This window comes from Malaclemys terrapin, chromosome 21, assembly GCF_027887155.1.
Source record: "Malaclemys terrapin pileata isolate rMalTer1 chromosome 21, rMalTer1.hap1, whole genome shotgun sequence".
In the NCBI taxonomy this organism is placed as follows: Eukaryota; Metazoa; Chordata; order Testudines; family Emydidae; genus Malaclemys; species Malaclemys terrapin.
In genome coordinates this window covers 16,822,354-16,847,556 of record NC_071525.1, presented here as the reverse complement: position 1 = coordinate 16,847,556, position 25,203 = coordinate 16,822,354, and the positions used below count along the sequence as shown (strand labels likewise).

The following is a 25,203-nucleotide window of genomic DNA, read 5'->3' as shown; positions in this document are numbered from 1 at the left end:
CTTGCACTTTTTCTTGGCCTGTTTCTTGAATTGACCTATTGCCAATAGTCTTACACTTAGATTGAAAGCTCTTCTGGGAGGGCCTGACTTTGTGTTATATCTTCGTACAGGACCTGGCACAATGGGGCCCTGGTTTCTATTTGCTACCGTAATACAAACAACTCACAATGATTGGCCGGGTACCGTGTGTCATCGCTGTATCAACAGGCTGACAGTCAGTATCGATTCTAATCACAGCGTCTTGCCATCTTGTGATGCTTTATTGACTCATTCACTCCCTGCCGCAGATCATGTTTAACGTAATAACGCCGTTAGATTCCACCCCCGCCAGCCAGCGCGTATCCGCATTTACCTTCATTCCCTAATCTCGGTATTTCTTGCCTTTGGGTTGACAGTCACCGCGCTGGTTTAATAAAGGTGCATTAAACACACGCCGCTGCCTGCAGCTTCTTGGGCATCTCTCTGGCTTGAGATACGGGGATCTCGCTGGTATCCACAGTCGCGCTCGGCAGGGGAAAGAGCCCCCAGTATCACTGCCATACGCAGCTGGGAACGTGCACCCATCACCAGAGCCTGCAAATCCGTAGGGATCCACTGCATATCTTGGACCATTTTTGCGATACCCGGGTGGAGGTGGATACCAATTTTGTATCCGCGCAGGGCTCTGACAGTAAAAGCCGTTTGGGCAGCTCTGAGGAACCGCGGTGTGGACCCTCCACCTGCCCTGGGCAGGCCCCCCACAGTTGCCAGTGCAGCTCTCCCCGGCCTGGCTCCGGTGGCTGGGGAAGGGAGGGGGTTGCAGCTTCAGCCTGGGCATGGTAAGAGCCGGGTGGGCAGCTGTAGGGAGCAGCTGCAGACCCTCCACCTGCCCTGGATGGGGGCCCGGAGCAGCCCCGGGGCAGCTCCACAGGTCACCTCCTTTCCCTCCCCCACCCCGGCCAGGTCAGCGTGGAGCCCAGCCGGGGAGCTCTGGGGAGCCGCGGCAGACCCTCCACTCCCTGCTGTGTTCCCGCCCCCCCAGGCTCCCCACCTGGCCGAGGGCAGGTGGAGCGTCCACGACTCCGCACCGGCTCCCCACAGCTGCCCATGCAGCCCTCCCCAGCCCGGCTCTGGCAGGGCTGGAGGGTGCCTCAAAACCTCAGCCTGCCCCGATGTAAAGCCCTGCAAAGCCGCTCATATCTGCAGATCTCCACAGATAATTTTTGCAGCGCGCACATCGGATATGGAGACACAGTTTTATATCAGCGCAGGGCTCTACCCGTAATAAACAAACTCCCAGACGCCGCACCGGCTTCATCATCAGGGCAGATTTCAGCTGCAGCTCCAGTTAGAGTCCTCGGCTGGAATATGGGGTCCAGTTCTGGTGTTGGCACGTTCCAAAAGGGTGTTGAAAAAGCTACAAGGATAACCTGCCTGACCCTGAAAGCACGATCGGATTGGTTTATCCAAGAGAAGGTTAAGCGGTGCCTTGATCACTGTCTGTAAGAAACTCTGTGGGGAGACTGATTTTACTGGGGGGGGGAGGGAATGTTTGGGCCTGAGGGTCACATTGGGGAATAGAAATTGTATGGCGGGCCATGAATGCTGACAAAATTGAGGTTGGGTTGCGGAAGGGGTGCAGGTCCTGGCTGGGGGTGCGGGCTCTGGAGTGGGGCTGCGGATGAGAGGTTTGGGATGCAGGAGGGGATGAGGACTCTGGTTGGGGATGCGGGCTCTGGGGGGGGCTGCGGATGAGAGGTTTGGGATGAAGGAGGGAGCTCTGGGCTTGGATCGAGGGGTTCGGGCGGGAGGGGGATCAGGGCTGGGGAGAGGTGCGGGAAGGGGTGCAGGTTCCATCTGAGTGTGCAGGCTCTGGGGTGGGGCTGCGGATGAGAGGTTTGGGATGCAGGAGGGAGCTCTGGGCTGGGATCGAGGGGTTTGGAGAGCGGGAGGGGGATCAGGGCTGGGTAGAGGTGCGGGAAGAGGTGCAGGTTCCGGCTGGGGGTGCGGGCTCTGGGGTGGGGCTGCGGATGAGAGGTTTGGGATGAAGGAGGGAGCTCTGGGCTGGGATCGAGGGGTTTGGAGAGCGGAAGGGGGATCAGGGCTGGGGCAGGGGGTTGGGGCCTGGGGAGAGGCTCAGGGGTGCAGGCTCCAAGCAGCACTTGCCTCAAGTGGCTCCTGAAAGCAGCGACATGTCCCTTCTCCGGCTCCTACGTGTGGTGTGGCCCTCGGCCCAGTGCCCCGGCTGGAGCGAGGCCGAGCCGCGTGGTGTGACCTCACCCCTGTCCCCAACGGGAGATTGCGGGCCGGCTTAAAATGGCTCCGGCCCGAGGGCTGTAGTTTGCCCATCCATGTGTTAGAGGAATTTTTGACAGGGTTAAACAAAGACAGAACCAGACCCAGGGGTTGGAAGCTGAAGCTAGACAAATTCAGACTACAAATAGTTCCCCACCTCTCCCATCTGCATTTGCCCTCTAGCGGCCCTGGGCCATGGTGTGTCAGGGACTCTGTCCCCCGTACAGGGTCCGGACTGGGGAGAGAAAGGGCCGGAGCTGCCCCGACCCAGGATTTTGTGGCTGGGGGCGGGTGGGGGGGAAGTGGCACCAGGAAGGGAGAGGGGGTTCAGGGAGCTGCCTGTTTGCACCCCATGCATGGACAGGCTGCGGGTTTGGAATGCTGGAGGTGCTGTGGAAATGTGGGTACAATCCTGCCATGGTGGGGGGGGTCTCTCTATGGTTACGGCTCTCCTGTGGGGTGTGCGCGGTCTCTCTATATAGAGTCTTTACATGGTGGGGATTCTCTATGGTTAGAGCAAGGGGGGCTGGGAGCCAGGACTCCTGGGTTCTAGCCCCAGCTCTGGGAGGGGAATGGGGGTCTAGGGGGTTACAGCAGGGGGCTGGGAGCCAGGACTCCTGGGTTCTATCCTCAGCCATGGGAAGGGAGTGAGGGTTAGTGGGTTACAGCAGGAATGGCTGGGGGTCTGGACTGATGGGTTCTATCCCCAGCTCTGGGAGGGGAATGGGGTCTAATGGGTTAGAGCAGGGGGTGGAGTGGAGCTGGGAGTCAGGACTCCTGGGTTCTTATCCCGGCTGGGGGAGGGGATTGTGCTGAGCAGTGATGGCACATCTTGAATGGGCCACAAACACCGCGTCCCTTTTCTCTCGGGCAGGGGGGTGACATGTCTGCAGCGTATTTGCATTCGGGGGTGGGGGGTGGCTCTGCTTTCCACTCACCCTGCGGTGGGGAGGAACACAGCACCCGAGCTCTGGGAGCACCGTGCCTGTAGCTCAGACAGATGTTAGAAGCTTGTTGCACAGCTGGATTCCCACTCGGTCTTTTTTTCCGTGTTGCCTGATACATTGGATGGTTCAGAACACGTGCATTGGTTGCCCACTGAAGTGATGAATGAGCTGAGGGGAAGAGGGTTCTTGTCCCAGAATCAGGCTACACAGAACTAAACCAACGAGTTCAATATCTCGTCGGGAATCTCGGGGTGAATGACGAGGACACACACAATGAAGGCAAAGCAAAGCCTCGATGATTTTTATTAAAATCAGTGATAAAGCCAAAAACGCTCCAACCCACATAACCAGATAGGAATAAGACAGTACTGGGGATATCTATGGTATCATTCTTAGCATATGCTCTTAGACAAACTAAACATGACATTAAACACTAAACTAGCAAATAATAACAAATGAGTAACTGTTCCCCAGGAGTGCAAGGCTCAGAAGGCAACTCCACATGCCTTTGCTGCTGCAAACTGCCCTTGCTTGTAACAGGTCTCTGTTTGGAGCCACAGCCTTCTCGATAGACAGGGTGGCCAGCAAAGAGAGCCTGTCGTCTCCCATGGTCAATCGCAAATAGGTTTTTATGAGCTTCAACGTCAAGAAGCTCCGTTCGCTGCTCACCAGCAAAACGGGCCTGGTTAACAGGCTCCTGACAAGCCCTTTCGTTTGATATATAAAACCACAGCATCCGAGATGAACCTGTACTTGACCCTTAACCTTTAGCCCCAACTTTTCTAGCTTGCAGAGACAGTTGTGCCTGGACTCTTTGAATCAAAATGGTTATTGTTAACACCCTCTTGACCATGGCGCCCTGGGGGTCGCCCACATGTAAGGCCGGCCCTGGGGATGGGATCTGCCCCATGGCTGAGCGGTGACCAGTACCGGGTTTATAATGGCACCAATGGCGCCAAGCCCATTATGGAAGGGGCCCATTATGGACCCGTTTAGCCCATCCACACAGCTGGGACTGGCCCCTCGCCCAGAGCAGTCCAGTGCCCAGGCCTTGCTGTGCCAGTGGCTCCCAGCCAGCAGGTTCTGCCTGCCTGTAGGGGGCTCACTGCCCAGCAGCCGGGCTCTGCCATGTGGGCTGGGCAGGGATGCTGCCTGTGGCCGGGCTAGGTGGGCTCTCGGGGGTTGCGTCCCAGGGGTCTGCCCTGCGTGGCAGCAGTTGAGCATAGTTATTTAACCCATTGTCGTTGCCCCCTTCCCCTCTCCCCCCCCCCCAGCCAGGCAAGTGGGTACTGAAGGCCCCACTCCAGCTCTGGCCTGGCTGATGGTGCCACTCGCGGGGGGCTGGAGCGATTCCCGACCGGGACCGGCCCTGGCCGTGCTGCCGGCTCAGCCTGCTGGACATTGTAACGGGGCCGCTGAGTGCGGCTGGGGGGCAGGGCGCAGGGAAGTGGGTCTCGGAGGTTTGTAGGGGGGGTGCTGGGCAGTGAGGGGGCGGGGGTGCTGGGCGGGGGGGAGGTTTGTGTGTTTTGGGGTGCTGGGCAGTGGGGGAATCTGTGGGGGGGGTGCTGGGCAGTGGGGGATCTGTGGGGGGGCACTGGGCAGTGGGGGATCTGTGGCGGGGTGCTGGGCAGTGAGGGGGTGGGGGTGCTGGGCAGGGGGGAGGTTTGTGTGTTTTGGGGTGCTGGGCAGTGGGAGATGGGGGGGCACTGGGCTGTGGGGGATCTGTGGCGGGGTGCTGGGCAGTGAGGGGGTGGGGGTGCTGGGCAGGGGGGAGGTTTGTGTGTTTCGGGGTGCTGGGCAGTGGGGGAATCTGTGGGGGGGGTGCTGGGCAGTGGGGGATCTGTGGGGGGGGTGCTGGGCAGTGAGAGGGTGGGGGTGCTGACCAGGGGGAGGTTTGTGTGTTTTGGGCAGTGGGAGATCTGTGGGGGGGCACTGGGCTGTGGGGGATCTGTGGCGGGGTGCTGGGCAGTGAGGGGGTGAGGGTGCTGGGCAGGGGGGAGGTTTGTGTGTTTTGGGGTGCTGGGCAGTGGGAGATCGGGGGGGCACTGGGCTGTGGGGGATCTGTGGCGGGGTGCTGGGCAGTGAGGGGGTGGGGGTGCTGGGCAGGGGGGAGGTTTGTGTGTTTTGGGGTGCTGGGCAGTGGGGGAATCCGTGGGGGGGTGCTGGGCAGTGGGGGAATCTGTGGGGGGGGTGCTGGGCAGTGAGAGGGTGGGGGTGCTGACCAGGGGGAGGTTTGTGTGTTTTGGGGTGTTGGGCAGTGGGAGATCTGTGGGGGGGTGCTGGGCAGTGGGGGATCTGTGGCGGGGTGCTGGGCAGTGAGGGGGTGGGGGTGCTGGCCAGGAGGAGGTTTGTGTGTTTTGGGGTGCTGGGCAGTGGGGGATCTGTGGGGGGGCGCTGGGCAGTGGGGGAATCTGTGGGGGGTGCTGGGCAGTGGGGGATCTGTGTGGGGGGATGCTGGGCAGTGGGGGATCTGTGGGGGGGCTGGGCAGTGGGGGATCTGTGTGGGGGGATGCTGGGCAGTGGGGGATCTGTGGGGGGGCTGGGCAGTGGGGGATCTGTGGGGGGTGCTGGGCAGTGGGGGGGGTCTGTGGATGGAGAGGCGCTGGGCGGAGGGTGGTGGTGTGGTCTTGGAGAGGTCTCTGGGCAGCAGGAGTGCTGGGCGTAGGGGACTGTGGGGGACGGTCTCTGGGTAGGGGGGCAGTGTGGTGCAGCGCACTGGCTGCCTTCAGAGTGGGGTGGCCAGAAAGTGGCAGCTGCTGGCTGGGCCCTGAGTTCTGGAGGCAGTGCTGCTGTCAGCAGCTGCCCCGAAGTCACAGTGGGCCCGGTACTGACTGATGAGTCATTGAAAGAGTTCCTGCTTGTACAGTACAGCGTTAGGCACACATCTTCCAAAGATTTTCCTGGCTACTTGGTGAGCAATCAACCACTGCTGAGTAAGATACGCTCTACCGAGGAATGTGCCTGGGTACAACAGGAAGAGATGCAGTAGAAAAGGCCTGACTGCATGTAAAAAGGTACATTTCAATTTGCTGTACATTTATTTTTGAGGCCTTTACACTTGTTGTTTATAAATGTTAGGTAGTCAAGGTAAAAAGAAACTGTTTAGTAGAAACTTGTACCCTCATCCCCCTCCAACCCCCTCTGCCCTTTCAGTGTTCTCTATTTGGGAACTTGAAATAGGGTAACGCTAAAACTGTCAAAGGTCTGGGGCATAGACCATGGCTGAGATTTCTCTCACTGGCCCTATTAGCAGCTACACTCTGCAAACATTTCGCAGCGGAACCATTATCCCCATCACACTGTAACACAATGTACAGGAGAGGGGAGGAGCCCTGAGGAGTCACATGGCAACTGCGTGGCCTAGTGGGAGACCCCGGGACTGGGACTATCCCTAGCTCTGCCACTGGCCTGCTGGGTGACCTTGGGCAAGTCACTTCCCCTCCCCTTGCCTCAGTTTCCCATCCATGAATGGGGGACAATGATATACAATTCTTTGAGATGTCCTGGTGAATAGCACTGTGTAAGATTTAGGTATTAGCATTACCTGGCCATAGGGTGCCTCAGCTGCACATCTGCATGATAATTACAACTGCCTAAATGACCATGAACTCCTACAAACATTTCTCTTCCTGTAGGAAACACCCAGGAGCCTGATTGACTAAAAACATGGTTCCGGCAGAGTTGTGGTTGCCCAGAGGTACATTGTGCCTTTCCAAAACATCCAGTTCAGCACAGCTCAAACGTCTGAAAGCCAGGAAATACAGAGGAGAGGTAAACGCCCAGACAACCCGAACTCAGCACCCCGGAGCTGGCAACAGCCACTGGGAATTGTCTGTAACTCCAGCTGTGCAATCACCCTGCTAGGTGCAGCTGTACTGAGTGATGGAGGCATTAGCTGGAGCAGCATGGTAGAGGAATGACTGTGATATGAGGCAATCCCTCCTCCCCTCTGGGTGTGTGATCAGTGGAATGAGGAGCACATGTTCCTTGGGGGATCCAGTATGCACCATTTCAGTGCTCCATTGTATTGGTTGTGTCATAGCAGGACATCGTGGTCTTCCTGGAAGAGTAAGCAAAAGTGCAATGGTAGATGGCAGTGTGTGCAGAAGGGTGACGGGGATGCAAAACTGAGCAAATGGGGGGTTGTTTCTGGGGGTAGACTCAGTGTCTGACTGTAGAACAGGTGTAGGTAGCTCCTGGTCAGTACAGCTCATCTAAACACAAGGTCTGCCTTAGCACAGGGAAGGTGTTTGAATTTGTGCTGCAGCTGACATGGGCCCTATTCCCTGAGGGACATGCACTGTCTGCAAAGGCAGAGGGTGAGTATGTGTGTTAGGGGTGTACTGGGGCATCACTGAAAGAGGGCAGAGTTAAGGGTGTGGGGGCTTGTAGCTAACTCTGTATTTCCTGCTGTTCACAGGCTGGAGTTTTGCTGAACTCGCTGTTCTGGAAGGGCCCAAGCTATTGCCAGGCGAGCTGAACTCTGCATTAATAAGATTTGTTTGTCAGTGAAGGATAATTGCTCCTGCCTCCCCTTGCCCCGTTACATTAGCAGCTGATGAGCAGGAGTCACTCCAGTTTTAGCCTATAGCGCCTCTCAGGCCAGCTAAACCACCAAGTTGAAACCACCACCACACTTGAGTGAAGCCCTTTATGTGTTTGCACAGCACCTACCCCAGTGGGGCCTGATGATTCATTTATGCTGCAGCAATACAGAAAATAAGGGGGGAGGGATAGCTCAGTGGTTTGAGCATTGGCCTGCTAAACCCCAGGTTGTGAGTTCAATCCTTGAGGGGGCCACTTGGGGATCTGGGGCAAAAATCAGTACTTGGTCCTGCTAGTGAAGGCAGGGGGCTGGACTTGATGACCTTTCAGGGTCCCTTCCAGTTCTAGGAAATGGGATAAAAAAGAAGATTTTCTGGGGCATCATCTTACTTCTCCAAATAACTGTTTTCCCAGGGGCTGAAGACAGGAACCATTTAACCTGACACTTAATGGGAGAGGAAAAATGAAAAAGAAAACAGAAATGGAAGCAGAAAACATCCCTTGCTGGTGATGCTGTTCATTGGTAACATGTTTCCGGCACTGAATCTGCTTCAGGAGACCCTCTGCACTGGTGATAGATAATCCTAACCCTATAGAATATATAACTGGAGTTCACTGATCCATCTTTAATGCAATGGTTAAAACATCCCAATCAGAAACCCTGGAAATCTCATCTGGTCTCGCTCTCATTTTTTTGCAATCACTTTAAGAATTTTTGATGGTGGTTAAGTCCGTTAATGGCTATTAGCCAGGCTGGGTAAGGAATGGTGTCCCTAGCCTCTGTTTGTCAGAGGGTGGAGATGGATGGCAGGAGAGAGATCACTTGATCATTGCCTGTTAGGTCCACTCCCTCTGGCGCACCTGGCATTGGCCACTATCGGTAGACAGGACACTGGGCTAGATGGACCTTTGGTCTGACCCGGTACGGCCGTTCTTATGTTCTTATGATATTTGATGCACTGGATTATTTGCTCTTATTTGAATTTTTCATCCTCAAGAGCCTTGCTCAGAACTTTCTGAGCATCTTCCGCGGCCTCACTCAGAAAGCTCTGCAGCATGTAGTACGTGGTCCCGAAAGAAACTCCTGCAGCCAGCAGAGACCCCACCACTGGTATTGGGATAAAACTCAGAGCCGTTTCAGCTGCCATCGCTGCCCCACATGCAGCCTTGCTTAGCAGCTTGATTACAAGCTCTTTAGATATTTCTGCAGCCAGTGGGGACTTCATAACCGCCCTCAGCTCTGGGACGGTCGTCCCCACCCTGTTGGCGAGATTAGTGAGTGAGGTTGTATCCAGTCCAAAGGCCTTACAGTAACATCTCATGGATGTCACCAGGATGGTAATATCACAAGCAAGACCAAGACCTGGGAGAGGGATGGCAGCGGCAGCAGAAGACACAAGGGCTAGTTTCCATATCTGCTTCTGCAATTCGGCCTTTTTCTTTTCCAGGATCTTTTCCGAGATGTTGGGCAGGGCCAGGATGAAAATGAGTCTTTTGTGAGCATCCAGATCCCGCTCCAGTGTCTCCTGCAGGAAGTGGAAATCATATTTAAGCAGTTCCCAACTGGAGATCAGGAAAACCCGTGGGGAGGCCTCACCTGCTTCCCTCAGGTTCTTGATGCAGTTCTCTCGGATGACCTGCAGGATCTGTTCCTCGTCGTAGGTGCTGGGCCGGCGGATCTGAGCTGCGTACAAGTCGGCATCCACTTTGGAGCGCACGTAATAAAACCTCTTCCCCATCTTGTGAATCTCTTGGGCGAGGCTGGTGTGGTGGGAAGTGAAGCGCTCTGAGGCGATGATGATGAAGAAGTCGAAGTTGTTGAATTTTACCTGCTTGAGGTATTCGTCTGGCTGAAAATTGGGTGTCCCGATTCCTGGCAGGTCCCACATCGTTACGTTGGGGAGTACAGGGTGTGGATAAGCCTTTGGCTCCATCGTTGTTTCTACCACCCCAGTCTCAGCGGCACCTTCATCCTCATCTTCCAATCCCAAGATGGTGTTGACAAAGGATGATTTTCCAGAGCCTGAATTCCCTGTGACTGCAATGTGCAGTGGGGTATTTTCTGATGACTCTAGAGACTTTTTCAGTTTCACTGCTATTCCTGGGAGGTTTCCTGCTCTGGCAGCAGCTTCTAATTCTTCACTGTCCTCTTTGGAGAACATTGGCATGTAAGCTGCTGGCAATGGGTCACTGGGTTTTAGCTGCAAGTCTTAGAAAAGGGAAAGACAGATTGCAATTAGTTATTTTATCAGACAACGTCACAAGAGCTGGTTCATCTGTAGTTTGTTGAGGGACAAGGTTAATTTCAACACCATGAGTTTAAAATGCACAAGTTTGTAATGGAAATGTAACAATGGATAATAATATAATATATGGAGATACACCTGTCTCATAGAACTGGAAGGTCATCGAGTCCAGCCCCCCGCCTTCACTAGCAGGACCAAGTACTGATTTTTGCCCCAGATCCCTAAGTGGCCCCCTCAAGGATTGAACTCACAACCCTGGGTTTGGCCAATGCTCAAGCCACTGAGCTATTCCTCCCAGCCTTGGATGGGATGATTTCCCAGTCTATTTTTGCAGTGTTGCCGTAGCTGTGTTGGTTCCAGGATATTAGCGAGAAGGTAAGTGAGGTAATAGCGTTTGCTGGACCAACTTCTTTTGGTGAAAGGGACAAGCTTTCAAGCTCTGCTGTACGTGCTGGGCCGGTAGGTCTGAGCCACATACAAGTCAGCATCCATTTTGGAGCTCTGTGGAGTTTGAAATCCTGTCTCTTTTGCCAACAGAAGTTGGTCCAAAAAATGATATGACCTCATCCACCCTTCCTGCATATCACAATGAACATCACAATGACATGCCTCACATCCAGGCTCACACAGCCCAGTAGGACCATCCTAATAGCAGAAGCTACCTGCCCATACTGGGAGAGCGCAGATGTCACAGTCTCATTGTGAAGCGGGGGGGGGGGGGGGGGGGGGGGGGGGCGTTGAAAAGAAAAACAACTGTAGTGACAGGAGTAACTGAGGGAAAAGTGGAACAAAAGATTCCTTGACACAGAGTCGATCCTGGACCAAGAGATTCATAAACTGCTCCTAGGCCAAAAACATCACTATTGATTTGAGACAGATTTCATAGTAATACAGTCAGTAACCTTAGCTACGCTCCAATACATCCCCAGAGAGCAGGAGACAGCGGGCACAGGCGGGACCCCACGTCTGCGGGTCAGAATGTTCCCCCATTCAACCTCAGCTCCTGCCTTTATTGGCCTCTATTTCCCTTCATGTCCATGTCAGCTCCCCCTTGCCCCCACCTTCCTTTCAACTCCTGCCTCCCTTTTCCCCACTTCCCTCTACCCCACCTCAGCTCCCTCCCCCTCATCCTCCTCCCCCCACCCCACCTGCGGTCCTGCCCCTGTGTTCCCAAATCCCATCTACCCCACTTAGCTCCTATCCCTTGGTCTCACTTCCCCTCTATCCGCCCCAGCTCCCATCCCCTCGTCTCTCCTACTGCCACCTCCGTGGAAGAGCCCTCGAGCAGTTCTCCAGTTCAGCACCCTGCACTGAGGCAGGACCTAGACCTTCCCTGGCAGGTGTTTGTCCAACGTGCTCTTGAAAACCTCCCGTGGCGGGGCTGCCACAACCTCCCGTGGCAGCCAACTCCAGAGCTTCACTCCCCTGAGAGTTGGAAAGATTTTCCTAATAAATGAGGCTAAGATTTTGGCATGGGTATTTTTAGTAAAATTCACGGCCAGGTCACGGACAGTAAAGAAAAATTCATGGAAGCCCGTGACCTGTCCGTGACTTTTATTAAAAACATCTGTGACAAACTGGGGAGCTACAGAGTCCCCACACTGCCTGCAGCAGCTGGACAGCTGCAGGGCCCTGGCTCAGAGCTCAGGGGTCCCCCATCGCCTGCGGCTCGGAGCTGTGGGTTACCCCCACCGCCCACAGTGGCTCAGAGCTCCTGGGAACCACCGCAGGTGGCAGGGGGACCTTGCAGCTCCCAGCTGCCGTGGGCCGAAGTCATGGAGCTGTCTGGATTCCTAGACTTCCGTGACCAAATCGTAGCCTTACTAATATCTAATCTAATTCTTCCTTATTGCCGTTTGTGTCCATTATTTCTAGTCCTATCTTCAGTGGTCACAGAGAACAGTTGATCACCGTCCTCTTTATAACAGCCCTGAAAATGTCTGAAGACTCTTATCAGGCCCCCCTCAGTCTTCTTTCCTCAAGACTAAACATGATCTCAGTGAGGAACTCCTTGGGGTGAGGATCAAAGGGGGCATGGGGTGTGGGAGGCATTAGATTAATTCTGCATTTCCTTGTTCTCAGAGGTTTTACTGTTAGGGTTTCAGCTCCCTACTCTGGAAGGGTTTATGGATCAGAGGTTCTGCTGAGCCACCTTAACTTTACCGATGACTTTTGTGTGTTAATAACAGAGGTCAGCTCTGTGACGGGCATCTGAGCTTATCGGAAAGATCAACGTCCAATGCCTTGTTCAGGCAAAAGTAAATAACCCTGGATGGCCCCAAGGGCACAGAGCAGTCAGACTGGGGAATGACTTAGTGGTTCCTTCCCAAACTCCGCCCTCAGACTAAACTCTGCCCACTTCAGACGTCTCTCACAGCAGACTGTGCAGACTCTCCTTTTCCTCCCTCTCCCCTGCTGTCAACAGCAGTGAAATCATTCACAAAGGCACCATTTAAATGATCATCACCAAGGTTAACACCTCAGCTGATGAGCATGGGGCAGTTCACCACTCTCGGAGTGATTGTTTCAGGCTCTCTGCAGACTCAGGTAGACAACACAGCAATGGTTATACGCGGGTCACATTCTGAAGGTTTTCTATGTAAGCATTAGAGCCAGAGACTAAATTTTTGCAAATAGTGGATATTTTAGAGAACAAGATGGCCTCACGGGACAGGTGCTGATAAACCATCCTGCTATGTAACCCCCTGATTCAAGCCCTATGATAATATCACAAGCAAAAGTAAAACCTGGGTCAGGATCAGCAGCGACAGCAGATGAGACCGGGGCACATTTCGATCTATGCTGCAGTGGTTTCACTTTATTTTTTTTCACGATCTTTTCCGAGATGTCAGGCCGGGCCAGGATGAAAGCGAGTCCCTTGTGAGCGTCCAGCTCCCTCTCCAGTGTCTCTTGCAGGAGCTGGAAATCGTACTTGTGCGGTTCCCAGCTGCACAGCAGGAAAACCCGTGGGGAGGCCTCACCCCCTTCTCTCAGGTTCTCTATACAGTCCTCCCTGATCTCCTGCAGGAGTCTCTCCTTGTTGAAATTCTTTTTCCTTTTCCCAGCATTCAAGTCATTATCCACTTTGGAGCGCACGTAGTAAAACCTCTTCCCCATCTTCTGAATCTCCTGGGCGAGGCTGGTGTGGTGGGAAGTGAAGCGCTCTGAGGCAATGATGATGAAGAAGTCGTAGCTGTTGAATTTTACCTCTTTGAGGTATTCGTCTGGCTGAAAATTGGGAGTCCCGATTCCTGGCAGGTCCCATATTGTTACATTGGGGAGTACAGGGTAAGCGTTTGGCTCCATTGTTGTTTCTACCACCCCAGTCTCAGCGGCACCTTCATCTTCATCTCCCAGTCCCCGGATGGCGTTGACAAAGGACGATTTTCCGGAGCCCGACTCTCCCGTGACAGCAATGTGGAGTTGGGTGTTTTCTATCAACTCTACAGACACCTTCAGCTTTGTTGCTATTTCTGTGAGGTTTCCTGTTTTGGCAGCAGCTTCTAATTCTTCAATGTCCTTTTTGGAGAACTTAGCACCCATGGCTGCTTGGCAGCGGTTCGATCAGTCTCAGGTATTTCTTAGGAAAGGGAAAGAAATATTGCAATTAGCTGTTTTCATCAGGCAAAGTCACAATAGCTCGTTTGACTAAAATTTGTCAGGGGAAAAGGTTGATTTCAGCAAAGATAAGAGTTAAGAGGAGGAGGTAAAAGCAGAGGGAGAATTTTGTTCCGAACGGGGGAAATCTGTGTCTGGCCAGTGAGCAAACCCAGCTCCTAGCTCAGTCCCTCTCTGAACCTTCATCTTTCCAGAATGGTGCTCATTTCTCCTCCTTTACTGACGGCCTCATCTTGAGAGAAGGCTCTGCCCTATCGACCGAGGTACCTATGCAACGCCCATCACAGTGATATCTGAGCACCTGATTGGGTACCACGGATGGATTAAAAGTGGATTCTGGGATCTGAGGCCCACAATCTGAATAGGACAATAAGTCAGGAGCAGAACAGCTATTGGCAATGCATGGGGCCCTGCTGATTGGCATCATCCAGCCAGCTGCTGGGGTGAGCTTGGACTGGCCAGACTGCAGGGAGATCAGAGAGGGACAGAGGAGAGAAAGATCAGCACGTCTCTGGGGGCAGGTAGCAGAGACAGGAGTCAGAATTGGCCATGGGCTGGGAGCCAGATCACTATGCTGAGGTGTTGAGGGGTCTGAGCCCCATCTTCCCTCCACCACCTTCTGCCTGACACTGAATCAGCCACAGACACTGGGGGTGAGGAACCCGTCACAGTGCCACCAAACTCTCAGAGTCCGATTCCACCGCCTGCTTCCAGAAAGGAAGTAACGACCCTCAGAGCAAGTAATGAACCTCAGAGCAAGTAGCCCTGCCCAGGGAGCAATCAGAAATCAGCAGCATCTCCCATCCTGCTGGCAATCACAGCAGATTGGTTTTTGGATTCTTCCTATGGGTGGAGACAGCTGCTGGGCAGGGCCGGCTTTAGGAAGTGCAGGGCCCAATTCGAACAGTTTCGACGGGGCCCCAGCAGGGATGACTAAAAAAAAAGCCATTTAAAAAGAACCCCTTCATTTCTTCCACGTATTATTTACTTTCCATGACTATATAAATAATAACAAAATGATATATTACATACGTTGCGTCATATATTAATTAGCTGATTTTCACTTTCATATTAGGAAAATAATTCTTGTTTTGATAGTTGTACAACTGATTTTCTTCAATAATGTTTATTTTATTAAAATTTATACAATATTTCCTTATTAATATAAAATTGTGCCCTCCTCCCCCCCCCCCCCCCAGCGCCTCCCGGCCCACGGAAACAAACCCTGCTTCCCCAGCGCCGCCCCGCCGAAACAGCTGTGGGCCAAAAAGGAAGGTTTGCGGGGGGGGGGGGGGGGGGGGGGGGCGGAAGAAATGGCACACATAGGGTGACCAGATCACAGCAGTAAAATAGGACCCGACCCCTCCCCGCGTGGCCCCACCATCACACCCCTCTTCACCCCCTAGCCCCCCGCTGGCTTGCTACATCCCTCCTAGTTAGTCCCCCACCAACCACTTGCCTCCTTTCACCTTCTCCCTCCCCTGCCAGAAACCCCCATGCCCGCCCCTAGAACCCCTGCTGGCTCACTGCTTGCCTCTTTGCCCACCTGCCCCTTGCCCACCTGCTTGCCCCCCCCCCAAGTATAAAGCCTCATTCAAAGACCCAGGGATCACTATATTACTGGACACAGCAGTCAATCAGTGCAGTTGTAGATAAATCTCTGCATTATGCATTTTTGTATAACTTTTGTATGACTTTGTATTGAACCTTGGTAATGTTATAGCTGGCCCCTAAGGTAGTATAAATTAAGGTAAAAGAAAAATGTCTTTTTGCTAGAAGTAGAATAAGATCTTCCCCCCACTTTGTAATCAATTGACCTGTTGAATGAATAAGGAAGGTGTGGAAGGCAGGCACTTCCAGACAGCTGCAACCCTTGGAGAGGGGCTGGGAGCCAGCCAAGGAGAGCTTTGCCCAGGGCTGAGTGGGACAGAGTTTGGGTGCAGGCTCTGGGCTGGGGCATGGTGTGGGGTGCAGGATGGGTGGAGGGGTGCAGGCTCTGGGAGGGAGTGCAGAGGGGTGGGTGCAGGCTCTGGGACAGAGTTTGGGGGCCGGAGAGGGGGTGGTGGGTGCTGCGGGGGAGGGGACTGCCATCACATGTGGCTTCCTTCCTCCCCTGCTGCCCCTCACCATAGCCTCGGTGGGGGATGGGGCTGCCCCTTGCCCAGTGTTTGCAGGAGGGGTGGCTGGGGGGGAAACCCAGTCAAACTCTCATTTTACTCTTTCATTGATGGGTCACTTTAACCCCTTACAAACCCCTTCCTGCCTCTCTCACCCCCCCTTTTCTACTGGGCTTGTTTGATCTTTTCGGTGGAGCCAGATGAAAACCACAAATCCCAGAGAAAGCAACAGGCTGGAAGACTAGACTGAACCCACCACCCACCCAGCCTAGTCCATCCCAGGGCCCAGGACTGAGGGCAAATGTCCCCCCACCCCCGGGCCACCTGCTTCCACTCCTGGCCTCTCCTAGCGCCGCCAGAGATTCTGTGTGGCTGCATCGGGTGGGATTTCAACTGGACCCCCCCCCCGCTAAATTCACCCCTGTTTTGTGACCACTCTGCACCAAGAGCACCTTCCTTCCCTGCCCTAGAGCTGCTGGATGGCTAGAAAGCTGAGTGGGCGTTTGATCGATCCAGAATATTATCGTGCCCCTCCCCCCAAACCTTAATGTCCACACAGCTTTGGGGGGGATATTCCTCCCCCCAAAGCCAGTCTATTTTATTGTTGCAGAGCAAATGAAGGAGCCAGAGTTTAATGGAAATATTCAGCCCCTACAGTGGTCTTGCAGCAGGGGAAGCAGAGTTGATGGGAAGGGAACTGGTTTGGATAGGCGCCCCCGTCCCCCTCCTTTGCAAAATAATTTGGGGAGGGGAATCAGATCACTCCGTGCCTCAGTTCCCCCTCTCTCGGGGGAGCGGGGAGAGATAAAAGTCTCAGCCTGCCGTGTTGCAGACCTTTCACATTCTCCCCTCTTGATGTATTTGATTTCCTCCTCCAACCCCCCCCTCCCACTCTCACCTGGAATTCACAGCACTAAGTACCGGCTCGGGGCTTTCTTCCTGGGTTACATGATCCCGAGTTTAGTTTTGAAACAGACACAGGCAGGCACAAACTCACCCTCAAACAGCAACACCAGCGAAAACCACAAAACCAACCCAATATTACACACCTAGGGGGAATCACGGGGTCAAACTCTCACCGACCGGAGCCCCAGCAGCTGCTCAGTGAGTGAGGTCCACTGCCGAGATTCCTGTCTCCCACCGACCGGAAGCCCCCTCGGCGTCTCCTCCAGGTGAGTGCTGGGGGGAGGGGAGGGGAAGGCTGCAAAGCACATGTGCCTTCCTCCCCCCTCCTGACCTGCAACAGCCCCCGCTGCCTCTGCCTCAGCCCCCCCCACCCCCCGCCAGCCAGCATCTCTCGTTGCCTAGCAGCAACAGCTGCTGCTTCCGGGAGAGCCTCAGAGCTTTGCTTGAGGCAGGGACACCGCCCGATCTGCACGGGGCCCTCTGAAGGGCGGGGCCCAATTCAGGGGAATCGGTGGAATCGGCCTAAAGCCGGCCCTGCTGCTGGGTGCTTCTCAGCTGCATCTTCATATGCAGGGCCGGCTCTAGGCACCAGCAAAACGAGCTGGTGCTTGCTTGGGGCGGCACATTTTTAGGGGCGGCCTGGCCGGCGCCAGAATGCCGCCCCTAAAAATGTGCCCCGGCCGCCCTAGCTCACCTCCACGGCGCGCGAAACAGCTGATTCACACACCGCTGCTCCCCCTCCCTCCCAGGCTCTCAAACCTGGGAGGGAGGGGGAGATCCCGAGCGGCCGCGGTGCGCGAAACAGCTGATTCGTGTGCCGCTGCTCCCCCTCCCTCCCAGGTTTGAGAGCCTGGGAGGGAGGGGGAGACTCTGAGTGGCTGTGGTGCGCGCGCCGCTTCTTCCCCACCCTCCTATGCTTGAGAGCCTGGGGGGAGGAGGCAGGGCTGGGGATTTGGGGAAGGGGCGGAGCTGAGGTGGGGCCGGGGGTGGGGTAAGAAAAAACGGGGGAGCGGCCAAAATTGTTTCTGCTTGGGGCAGCAAAAATCTTAGAGCCGGCTCTGTTCATATGGCCCTGATTGTCCCTCCCCTTCCGGTAGAAGTTGCTGAAGCAAGATGGAAGGACACACATCAGCGGGGGGCTGTATTACCTGGCTATGAGCTATACAGGCAGGACAGAGGAGCTGAGGGAACAGGGGCAGATCAGAGGAGGGGAGGGGGCATCTCAGGACTTCTGTTGTTTTCAGAGATCTGTAGCCTCAAGTGCTTTAAGAGTCAAGTGGCTGCGGTTAAGCCTGTGTGCCTGGTTCCCCCACCATGCTGTCCCTGAAGGGGTTAAACGAGAAGGCCAGAGTGCCCCCAGCTGGGTGAGCTCTGGGGCAGCGTGTGTAAATGGCTGGAGCTGGGGGAGGTCTCAGCACCGGTTACAGGTCTGGATGACAGTGTCCCACATCCCAGGGAAGGGCATCAGACAAGAGGTTGACCCTGGGGTTGGGCTCTATAGACCCAGAAACAGCGACTAGCCCCTGCCTAGACTCAGCTGGTCTGGAAGCAGCAATTGGCTCCACTCACACCAGACTGGGGACTGTACAGTGTGTAACTGGGTCAGTTTGTAACAGTCTCCTCTGCTGCGGGGCCGACGGGAAACTTGAGGGTGGTTAGGGGACTGGTGTGCTGTGACTTCTGCCTGCCACGCTGGCCACTGCTGTCTCATTGTTACCCGGTGCTCTTCCTGTCTCTTTGTTGTCCCCACCTGTTGCTTTGTGTCTATAAGCGCTATGGGGCAAGGGTCGTCTTGCTGTGCTCTGTGTTTGTACAGCACCAAGCACCACGGGGTGCTGATCTATTACTCTCTGACCTAAACAGCAGGTCTGACTAGAGGATCCCAAGGATGCCTCCTGGCCTTAAAATCTATACCTCCGTGAACATGAGTGTATAACTGGGGCCCCCTAGTGCTACTGTAATAATAATTTTAATGAGTCTTCTCTCCCCTCACCAAGCTCTACGCAACATGGCAGACAGGAGAGACACCCCCTCACTGCCCAGCTACCAGTCTCAACCATGCCTGAGGCCTGTCCTACAGCCATTCTGTGTCACCTGAGTGCAGCGAGATTGGGGGGTTCAGCTCAGTTCCCAGGGGCCCCACCCAGCACCCCCAATCCTGTCAAAGGCACTAATCTTCCCCATCAGCACAGAGGCCAAGGACTGGATGGATCTGGATCTCCCCTCTTGCCTATCGAGGAACGTCTCGCTGGAGTACGTTGGCAGAGCCATGTCCTGGCGAGAGGGGGAGAGAGTTTCAGTCTCCAGGAACTGCCTCTCACCAGCCCCTTTGTGCATGTCCGTCCGTCTGTCTGTCCTTCTTATCCCTCATCTCCGCCCTGTGATTCCCAGAAGTCCTGAGCACCGGCAGCTCCAACTGCAGCTCCCGTTGCAGCTGTGGGAGCTCAGCGCTTCTGGGAGAGAAGGTGCATGCACAGACACCAAGGTTTTTTGACCTGAAGCGCCAATGCTCGGGAATTGGCGGAAGGGGAACATTTTTTTAGTACGGGGAGGCACTGTTTGAGGGGTACATGTAAGGGCTTTTGATACTTAAAGCGCTTGATATTTTTTGCCCTTGGGGGTGGTGGGGGCTGGGCAGCAGCTTTCTGCCCAGTTTCGTTTGGGGGGAATTGCAGGCTAGGGTGATTTTTAGTGTACCAGTTTTACTGGTTGAGGGACCATAATTGGAGTACATGTACACGGCAGGAGTGCCCTTTTTTGGCATGGGAATTTGCTTAGATTCTCCCGCCCCCATTATGGATACCTGACAGACAACCACAACCAAGGGGCCAGGCACCCACAAAGGGCTAATTTAACACATAGGCTAGCACAGTGGACAAAACATACACCACCAAAACATATAACATTTACCATTTACCATTTACTGCGTGCCCCCTTTTTATACCGGCGAGGTGTGACCAGTGGTGAGCTGGAGCCGGTCCGCACCGGTTCGCGGGAACCGGTTGTTAAAATTAAAAGTCCTTTTAGAACTAAAAGGGCATTTAAATTTAACAAGCGCTCCCCGCCGCGGCCCCAGCTCACCTCAGCTCTGCCTCTGCCTCCTCCCATGAACGCTCCGCCCTGCTTCTCCTCCCCCCTGCTTCCCGCGAATCAGCTGTTCGTGCGGGAAGCCTGGGAGGGCTGAGAAGCAAGCAGGCTTCCCGCTCAGGTCCAGGAAGACGGAGCTAAGGTAGGGGGTGGGTGGGAGCGAGGAGGGCCATGCGCCCCGGCAGGTCTCCGGCCACGTCCCCGTCCGGCCCCGCCCCGCATCCCTGGCCATCCGTCTCCGGCCGCGGCTGCCCGTCTCCGGCCGTGGCCCCGGCCGCCCAGCTCCTGCTGTGGCGCGACGCGGCCCGGCTCCGGCAGCACGGGTTCAGGCGCGACGGTGGCCCCGCATCCCCAGCTGCCCAGCTCCGGCCGCGTCCCCGGCTCCGGCCGCGTGACTCCAGGCACGGTGGCGGCCTGGCCCCGCGGCTCTGGCCGCGGCCCTCCCCAGCCGCCCGGCTCCTGCCGCGTCCCTCTCTCGCTCTGGCCGGTCGCCCGGCTTCCGCCGCGTCCTCTGGCCCCGGCCGCCTGGCTCCCACCGCGTCCCCTGGACCCGCGTCCCCGGGCTCCGGCTGTGCGACTCCTGCCCCGGCCCCGGGTCCCTGGGCTCCGGCATCGCTACTCCTGCCCCGGCCCTGCGGCCCCGGCCCCCCAGCTCCGGATGCGGCCGGACTGTAGCGCAGCCAGCCAAGTCCAGTCAGCGCAGTAAGGGGGCAGGGAGCAGGGAGGGGATGTTGGAGAGAGGGCAGGGGAGTTCGGAAGGTTGTGGGGGGGGTGGATAGGGGTCGGGGCAGTCAGAGGGCAGGGAACAGGGGGACTGAATGGGGGCAAGGGTCCCAGGGGGCAGTCAGGAAGGAGCAGGGGTTGGATGGAGCGGTGGGGGGCAGTCAGGGGCAGGAGTTCCAGGGGCAGTCAGGGGACAGACAGAAGGGGTGGTTGGATGGGGCAGGGGTCCCGGGGGGCCATCAGGAATGAGAGGAGGGGTTGGATGGAGTGGCGGGGGGCAGTCAGGGGACAGGGAAGGGGGGTGGATGGGGGGGGGTCCCTGGGGTGGGGGGGGTCAAGGAACACAGGGGGTTGGATGGGGCAGGAGTCCCGGGGGGGGGCCATGACCCCCTTGTGGGGTGAGGAGGGAACCGGTTGTTATGATTTTGGCAGCTCATCACTGGGCGTGACCCAAACCCCAACATTTAGACATTTATACCAGAAAGGGTTTGGAAAGTCGGGGTTTTTGCACATACCCCTTCCGGCAAAGATTACCAGCCCATTTTTAGGAGAATGGTGTTGCTTGCCCTACTGCCTTTGCTACGGTGGGCGGTTTTTAGGGGCCCCCCTCTCTTTAAGAGGGGGAGGGAGCCTAAGGCTTTAAGAGGGGAACTGGGGAAGGGAACTCGGTTGCAGGGCATACAGACCAGAAGGGGTCAGGAAAGGCTCGGTTTTTGCACACCCTCCCCCAGCAAAGGACACCAGTTTGTTTTTGAGAGAGTGGAGACAGTTACCCTACTGCCTAGGAGTTTGTGGACGGTTTTTTAGGGCTTCCTCGCACTCCGAGCGGGGAAGGGAGCCTAGGGCTTTAGGAGAAAAACAAGGGTAGGGGACCCTGCAACCCCTACTTATTTACAAACATACGACACACCCTTTAAACTGGAATTTAGCCCCAATTACAGCCCCTCCACCACCAGCCTATTGCTGGTGGTAGCTTTGGCCAACCTTAATCTTAGGTCTACTTTGCGGGCACTGACTTTTCTGAGATTTGTGGTGGCCCCTATCTTGGGGGTTTTAGCCCCGTACCTAGGACAGACACAAAACAACCAGAACAAGACAAAACGAAAGGGCGTTAGGCGTGTCTGTCAGCAAAAAGTTTAGATTCAGCGTGCAACTCACCCAACCCTGAGCCTATGGGCAAATCCTCCACCAGAAACCCACGATAGAGATTTTAAAATGTTTTTTACCTTTTAGATGGGCCCCGGGTCTGGTGGGAGATTGCCCATGGTCCTCCGGTTTGGGGGAGTTTTTTGTGGATCCCGGATGAGCCCCCAAATTGTTGTGGAAAATTGACCAGACGGTTGATTTTGGATTAGACAGCCTGAGGCTCCTTTATTGATTAATTAAACCTTCATGCATGGGGGAGTCAGCCAAGACATCCAACCCCCCCGTCCCCCCTCGACAGATAAAATGCGAGAGATTATATAGGATAAAACCACAAATATGACATATACTTCCTTAAAGTTTTACATCCATATAAGGAATAAAGCAAAGCAAGCTTTCTCCTGTTTTTCCTTATATTTGCCCTTTGTGGTTTTTTCCTCTGTTACCTGGCATTTATTAATTATAGTCTGTTACAAAGGTTAATTCTTTTTTATAATTTTTACAGTTAGTTCTGCTTTTATAGTTACTACAGTTAGTTTTGCTTGTATGATTTTTGTCTACCCTTCTCCTTTTACTCCTCCCCCTTTTCTCCTTCCTCCAGGCCACACATACAGTTTACCTGACCATACATACAGTTCACTTGACCAAAGTTTAGGCCCCAGACCATTTTTCCTCCACAGGAGAGAGATGGTATAAAGGCAGGGGTGGGGGGAGCTCAGCACAACCTGTAAATCTGCTACACAGCCCCTAAATGAGCCCCATTCCTACTTACTGTGTAAGTAGGGGAAATGGCCCCGCTATTGTGTGGAACTTTCCTGGCTTGTACACTACCCCGGTGAAGTGGGCGAGCAAAAGGATCTGAGTCCTTGCTCCCACTTCCTTTACCCAGAGGCCTCCCTGCCCTGGAGGGCTCCCCTTCCACTCTCCTGTCTGGCAGAGTCCTCGTAACCCCGACAAGACTGGGCCCAGGATTCCTGGAAGGCTGGACCCCAACCCTGCTGTGGTCACCTAGGACAGGGGCTAGGGTGTCCCCACTCCAGGGGGCTCTCTCTGCACTGGACGCTTCCCCGACCCACTGATCATTTCATACAGTTCAAAGCAAATGCAATTTATTAAATAGCAGGCTGACCTGGAGCATTGGCCTCTCCGCATTGCTCCTGGGGACTGTCAGTCTCAGGTTTCTGATTTCCCATCGACCCCTCCCCTTCCTTTGGTACTGGTGTAACCCTTCTGCCAGGCGGAGCCGGCAGCAACCAGGGCTGGGTTCAGTATCTAGGGGTTCCTTTCCATCGATACAACACAGAACTGGCTCGAGCCCCCACCCAGTAACCTGGGAAAATTACACACCACCCCTGGGCACCTCTGAGAGGTAAAACTTCCCCACTCGCAAGCACAGAGTCTGAGTGTAGAAAAGAAACTTTTAATGAAAGGAGGGAAGTAATTCGGAGTTAATTTGGGAAAACACCGCAAACAGGGTTCAGAAACATGGGCGGCAGGTATCAGCGGCAGGCGGAGGCTGAGTCTCTCCAAACAGCCAGATGTGGCCCGCCCACCCTGCAGTCAGCTGGCTCTCCCATGGCTGCCTGGCTTCCTGGCGCTCCAGGGCTGGGAATGCTGGAGCCATGCTGCTTGGCCCCCTGGCGCTCTGGGGGAAGGACAGCTGGGGCCACACTATCCGGCCCCCGGCATTCTGGGGCCGGAAAGGCTGGGGCCATTCTGCTGGGGCCGGAGAGGAGGGGGTTGTGCTGCCCAGCCCCCAGTGCTCTGGGGGGGGTGTGCGCTATAGTGGCCACAATGAGGGGAGCGGGGGCATGGGCAGGGGCCAGCGGCCACAGTGGGGGCTGGGCTCTGGTGGGCACAGAAGGGGAGGGGCCTCAGGTGGAAGGGGTGGGGCTGGGGGGCTAGTCTGCCCAAGCCAGCTGTTCACCTACCATCCATGTTCATAAACACAAACCATGAGCAAAATACCCACCCCCACATAGGTTACCCAGTGTCCTTTTCCCCTCAGGTTCTTAAGTCCAGCAACCCAAAATTCCCTTTCACATGCCTGATCCTTTTCTGAACCCTACCCACAGTTGCTGTCCTTGGTCAGTGCAGAGCCAGAGTTCAGAGATGCATCTGCAGGGTTCAACTCCCACCCTGGGTGGAGCGGGAGGGGGGGTAAAGAGGCACCTTACTCACTCTGCTGCTCAGGCACTTGCTCGCCACCTCTCTCTGCCAGCCACCCTGCTGGCCACCTGCTCACCGCTCTCGCCACACCTCTCCACAGCCTCTCACTGCACCTGTCTGCCTCCCCAGCCACTCATTCACCATCAGTCACCTTCTGCTTCCATCCACCTCTCTACTGTGACCTCTGCACATCAGTCTCTTAGAAATTGTCAGTTTTTTGCAGGCTGGGCAGAAACACTGCCCCCTGCCAAGCAATTTCAGCTCTCAGTGATTTTTAGCTCTTTGCAGACAGGGTAGAAACACAGTCCTACCACAACCAATTTCAGCTCTGATTGAGTATTTAACATAACAAAGAGACTCCTAATGAACTCTATGTAGCTTCTTCTTTGAACAGTGGGGGGAACAGGTTAAACCAATCCAGGGAAGACCCTTGGGGGAGGGCCCACACCTTCTGGCTGGGATATCTGTCCCCACCCCTCTTATTTTCACAGGGCTCTGGCATTCGAGCCCCTGGCTTAAAGAGGTTCTTTCAGTTGAGGCTGACCCCCTCATCTGGGACAGGTTCAGCACAGTCCTGCTTCCCTGTATTCATACAATAATGAAACAACATTGAAACAGCATTTCACTACCCCTGCATTCAGTTTTTAAATTTTTTTTAGGATGATGTTTAAAAAAAGTGAACGGTACAGAGTTTAAGCATAGAAGTTTCTGGTTATCAGGGAATAATGTACAGATTATCAAGGGGTGCAAAGTTCGATTTAAGATCGGATGGCGTAAGGAATACATAAAATGCAATATCCCGACTGGGTGTAAAAGGTTAACAGGTCAAAGTACAGACATTGAGATATGAGGGTATGTTGCTCATATAATGGCTATGTTCAGGTGTGGAGTATAATGAGTGGATATGATGGTGAGGATGGATTGACCCTCATTTGGTGAGATTTCACATTCAGTGAGTTTATGATTCCAGTTCATATGGTCCAACGGAAAAATGATTTGTAACCCAACACCAGCCAAAGTTGGTTATTTTGAGCAGCACGGCTCTGTCTGCCGGATGTCTAGGCAAAGTAGGTGTGTTCATGCAAATACAGTCTGCTCCAGAAATCTCTCCCCCTTCCAGCTAGCTGTCAGGGGAGAATTCATTCAATTCATTTTAGACCCTTACATCAGGATAGCGTTGCCGACTTTCTACTCACACAAAACCTAACACCTTTGAGAACCCCCTGCCCTGCCCTTCTTCTCCTCTGAGGCCCCACCCTGCCCCTTCTCTGAGGTCCTGCTCTCCAATCACTCCATCCCCCCCCGCCTCTGTTGCTCGCTTTCCCCACCTTCACTCACTTGCTCATTTTCTCCGGGCTGGGGCAGAGGGTTGGGATATGGGAGGGGGGATGAGGGCTCTGCTGTGGGGCCACGGATGAGGGATTTGGG

At 54.8% G+C, this 25,203-nt stretch overlaps 1 protein-coding gene across 1 annotated transcript in view; it reads right to left on the bottom strand.

The window, feature by feature from the left end:
* Positions 1 to 8,137: 8,137 nt before the first annotated feature.
* Positions 8,138 to 25,203, bottom strand: part of LOC128827276 (interferon-inducible GTPase 5-like) — a 37,563-nt gene continuing 20,497 nt past the window's right edge. The window contains exons 2-3 of the mRNA XM_054011128.1: positions 12,760 to 13,592; positions 8,138 to 9,975 (exon numbers count right to left, since the gene is read on the bottom strand). Of these exons, the coding sequence (XP_053867103.1) occupies positions 8,741 to 9,975; positions 12,760 to 13,555 (2,031 nt within the window). The 5' untranslated portion in view covers positions 13,556 to 13,592 and the 3' untranslated portion in view covers positions 8,138 to 8,740. The remainder of the gene's footprint in view (positions 9,976 to 12,759; positions 13,593 to 25,203) is intronic.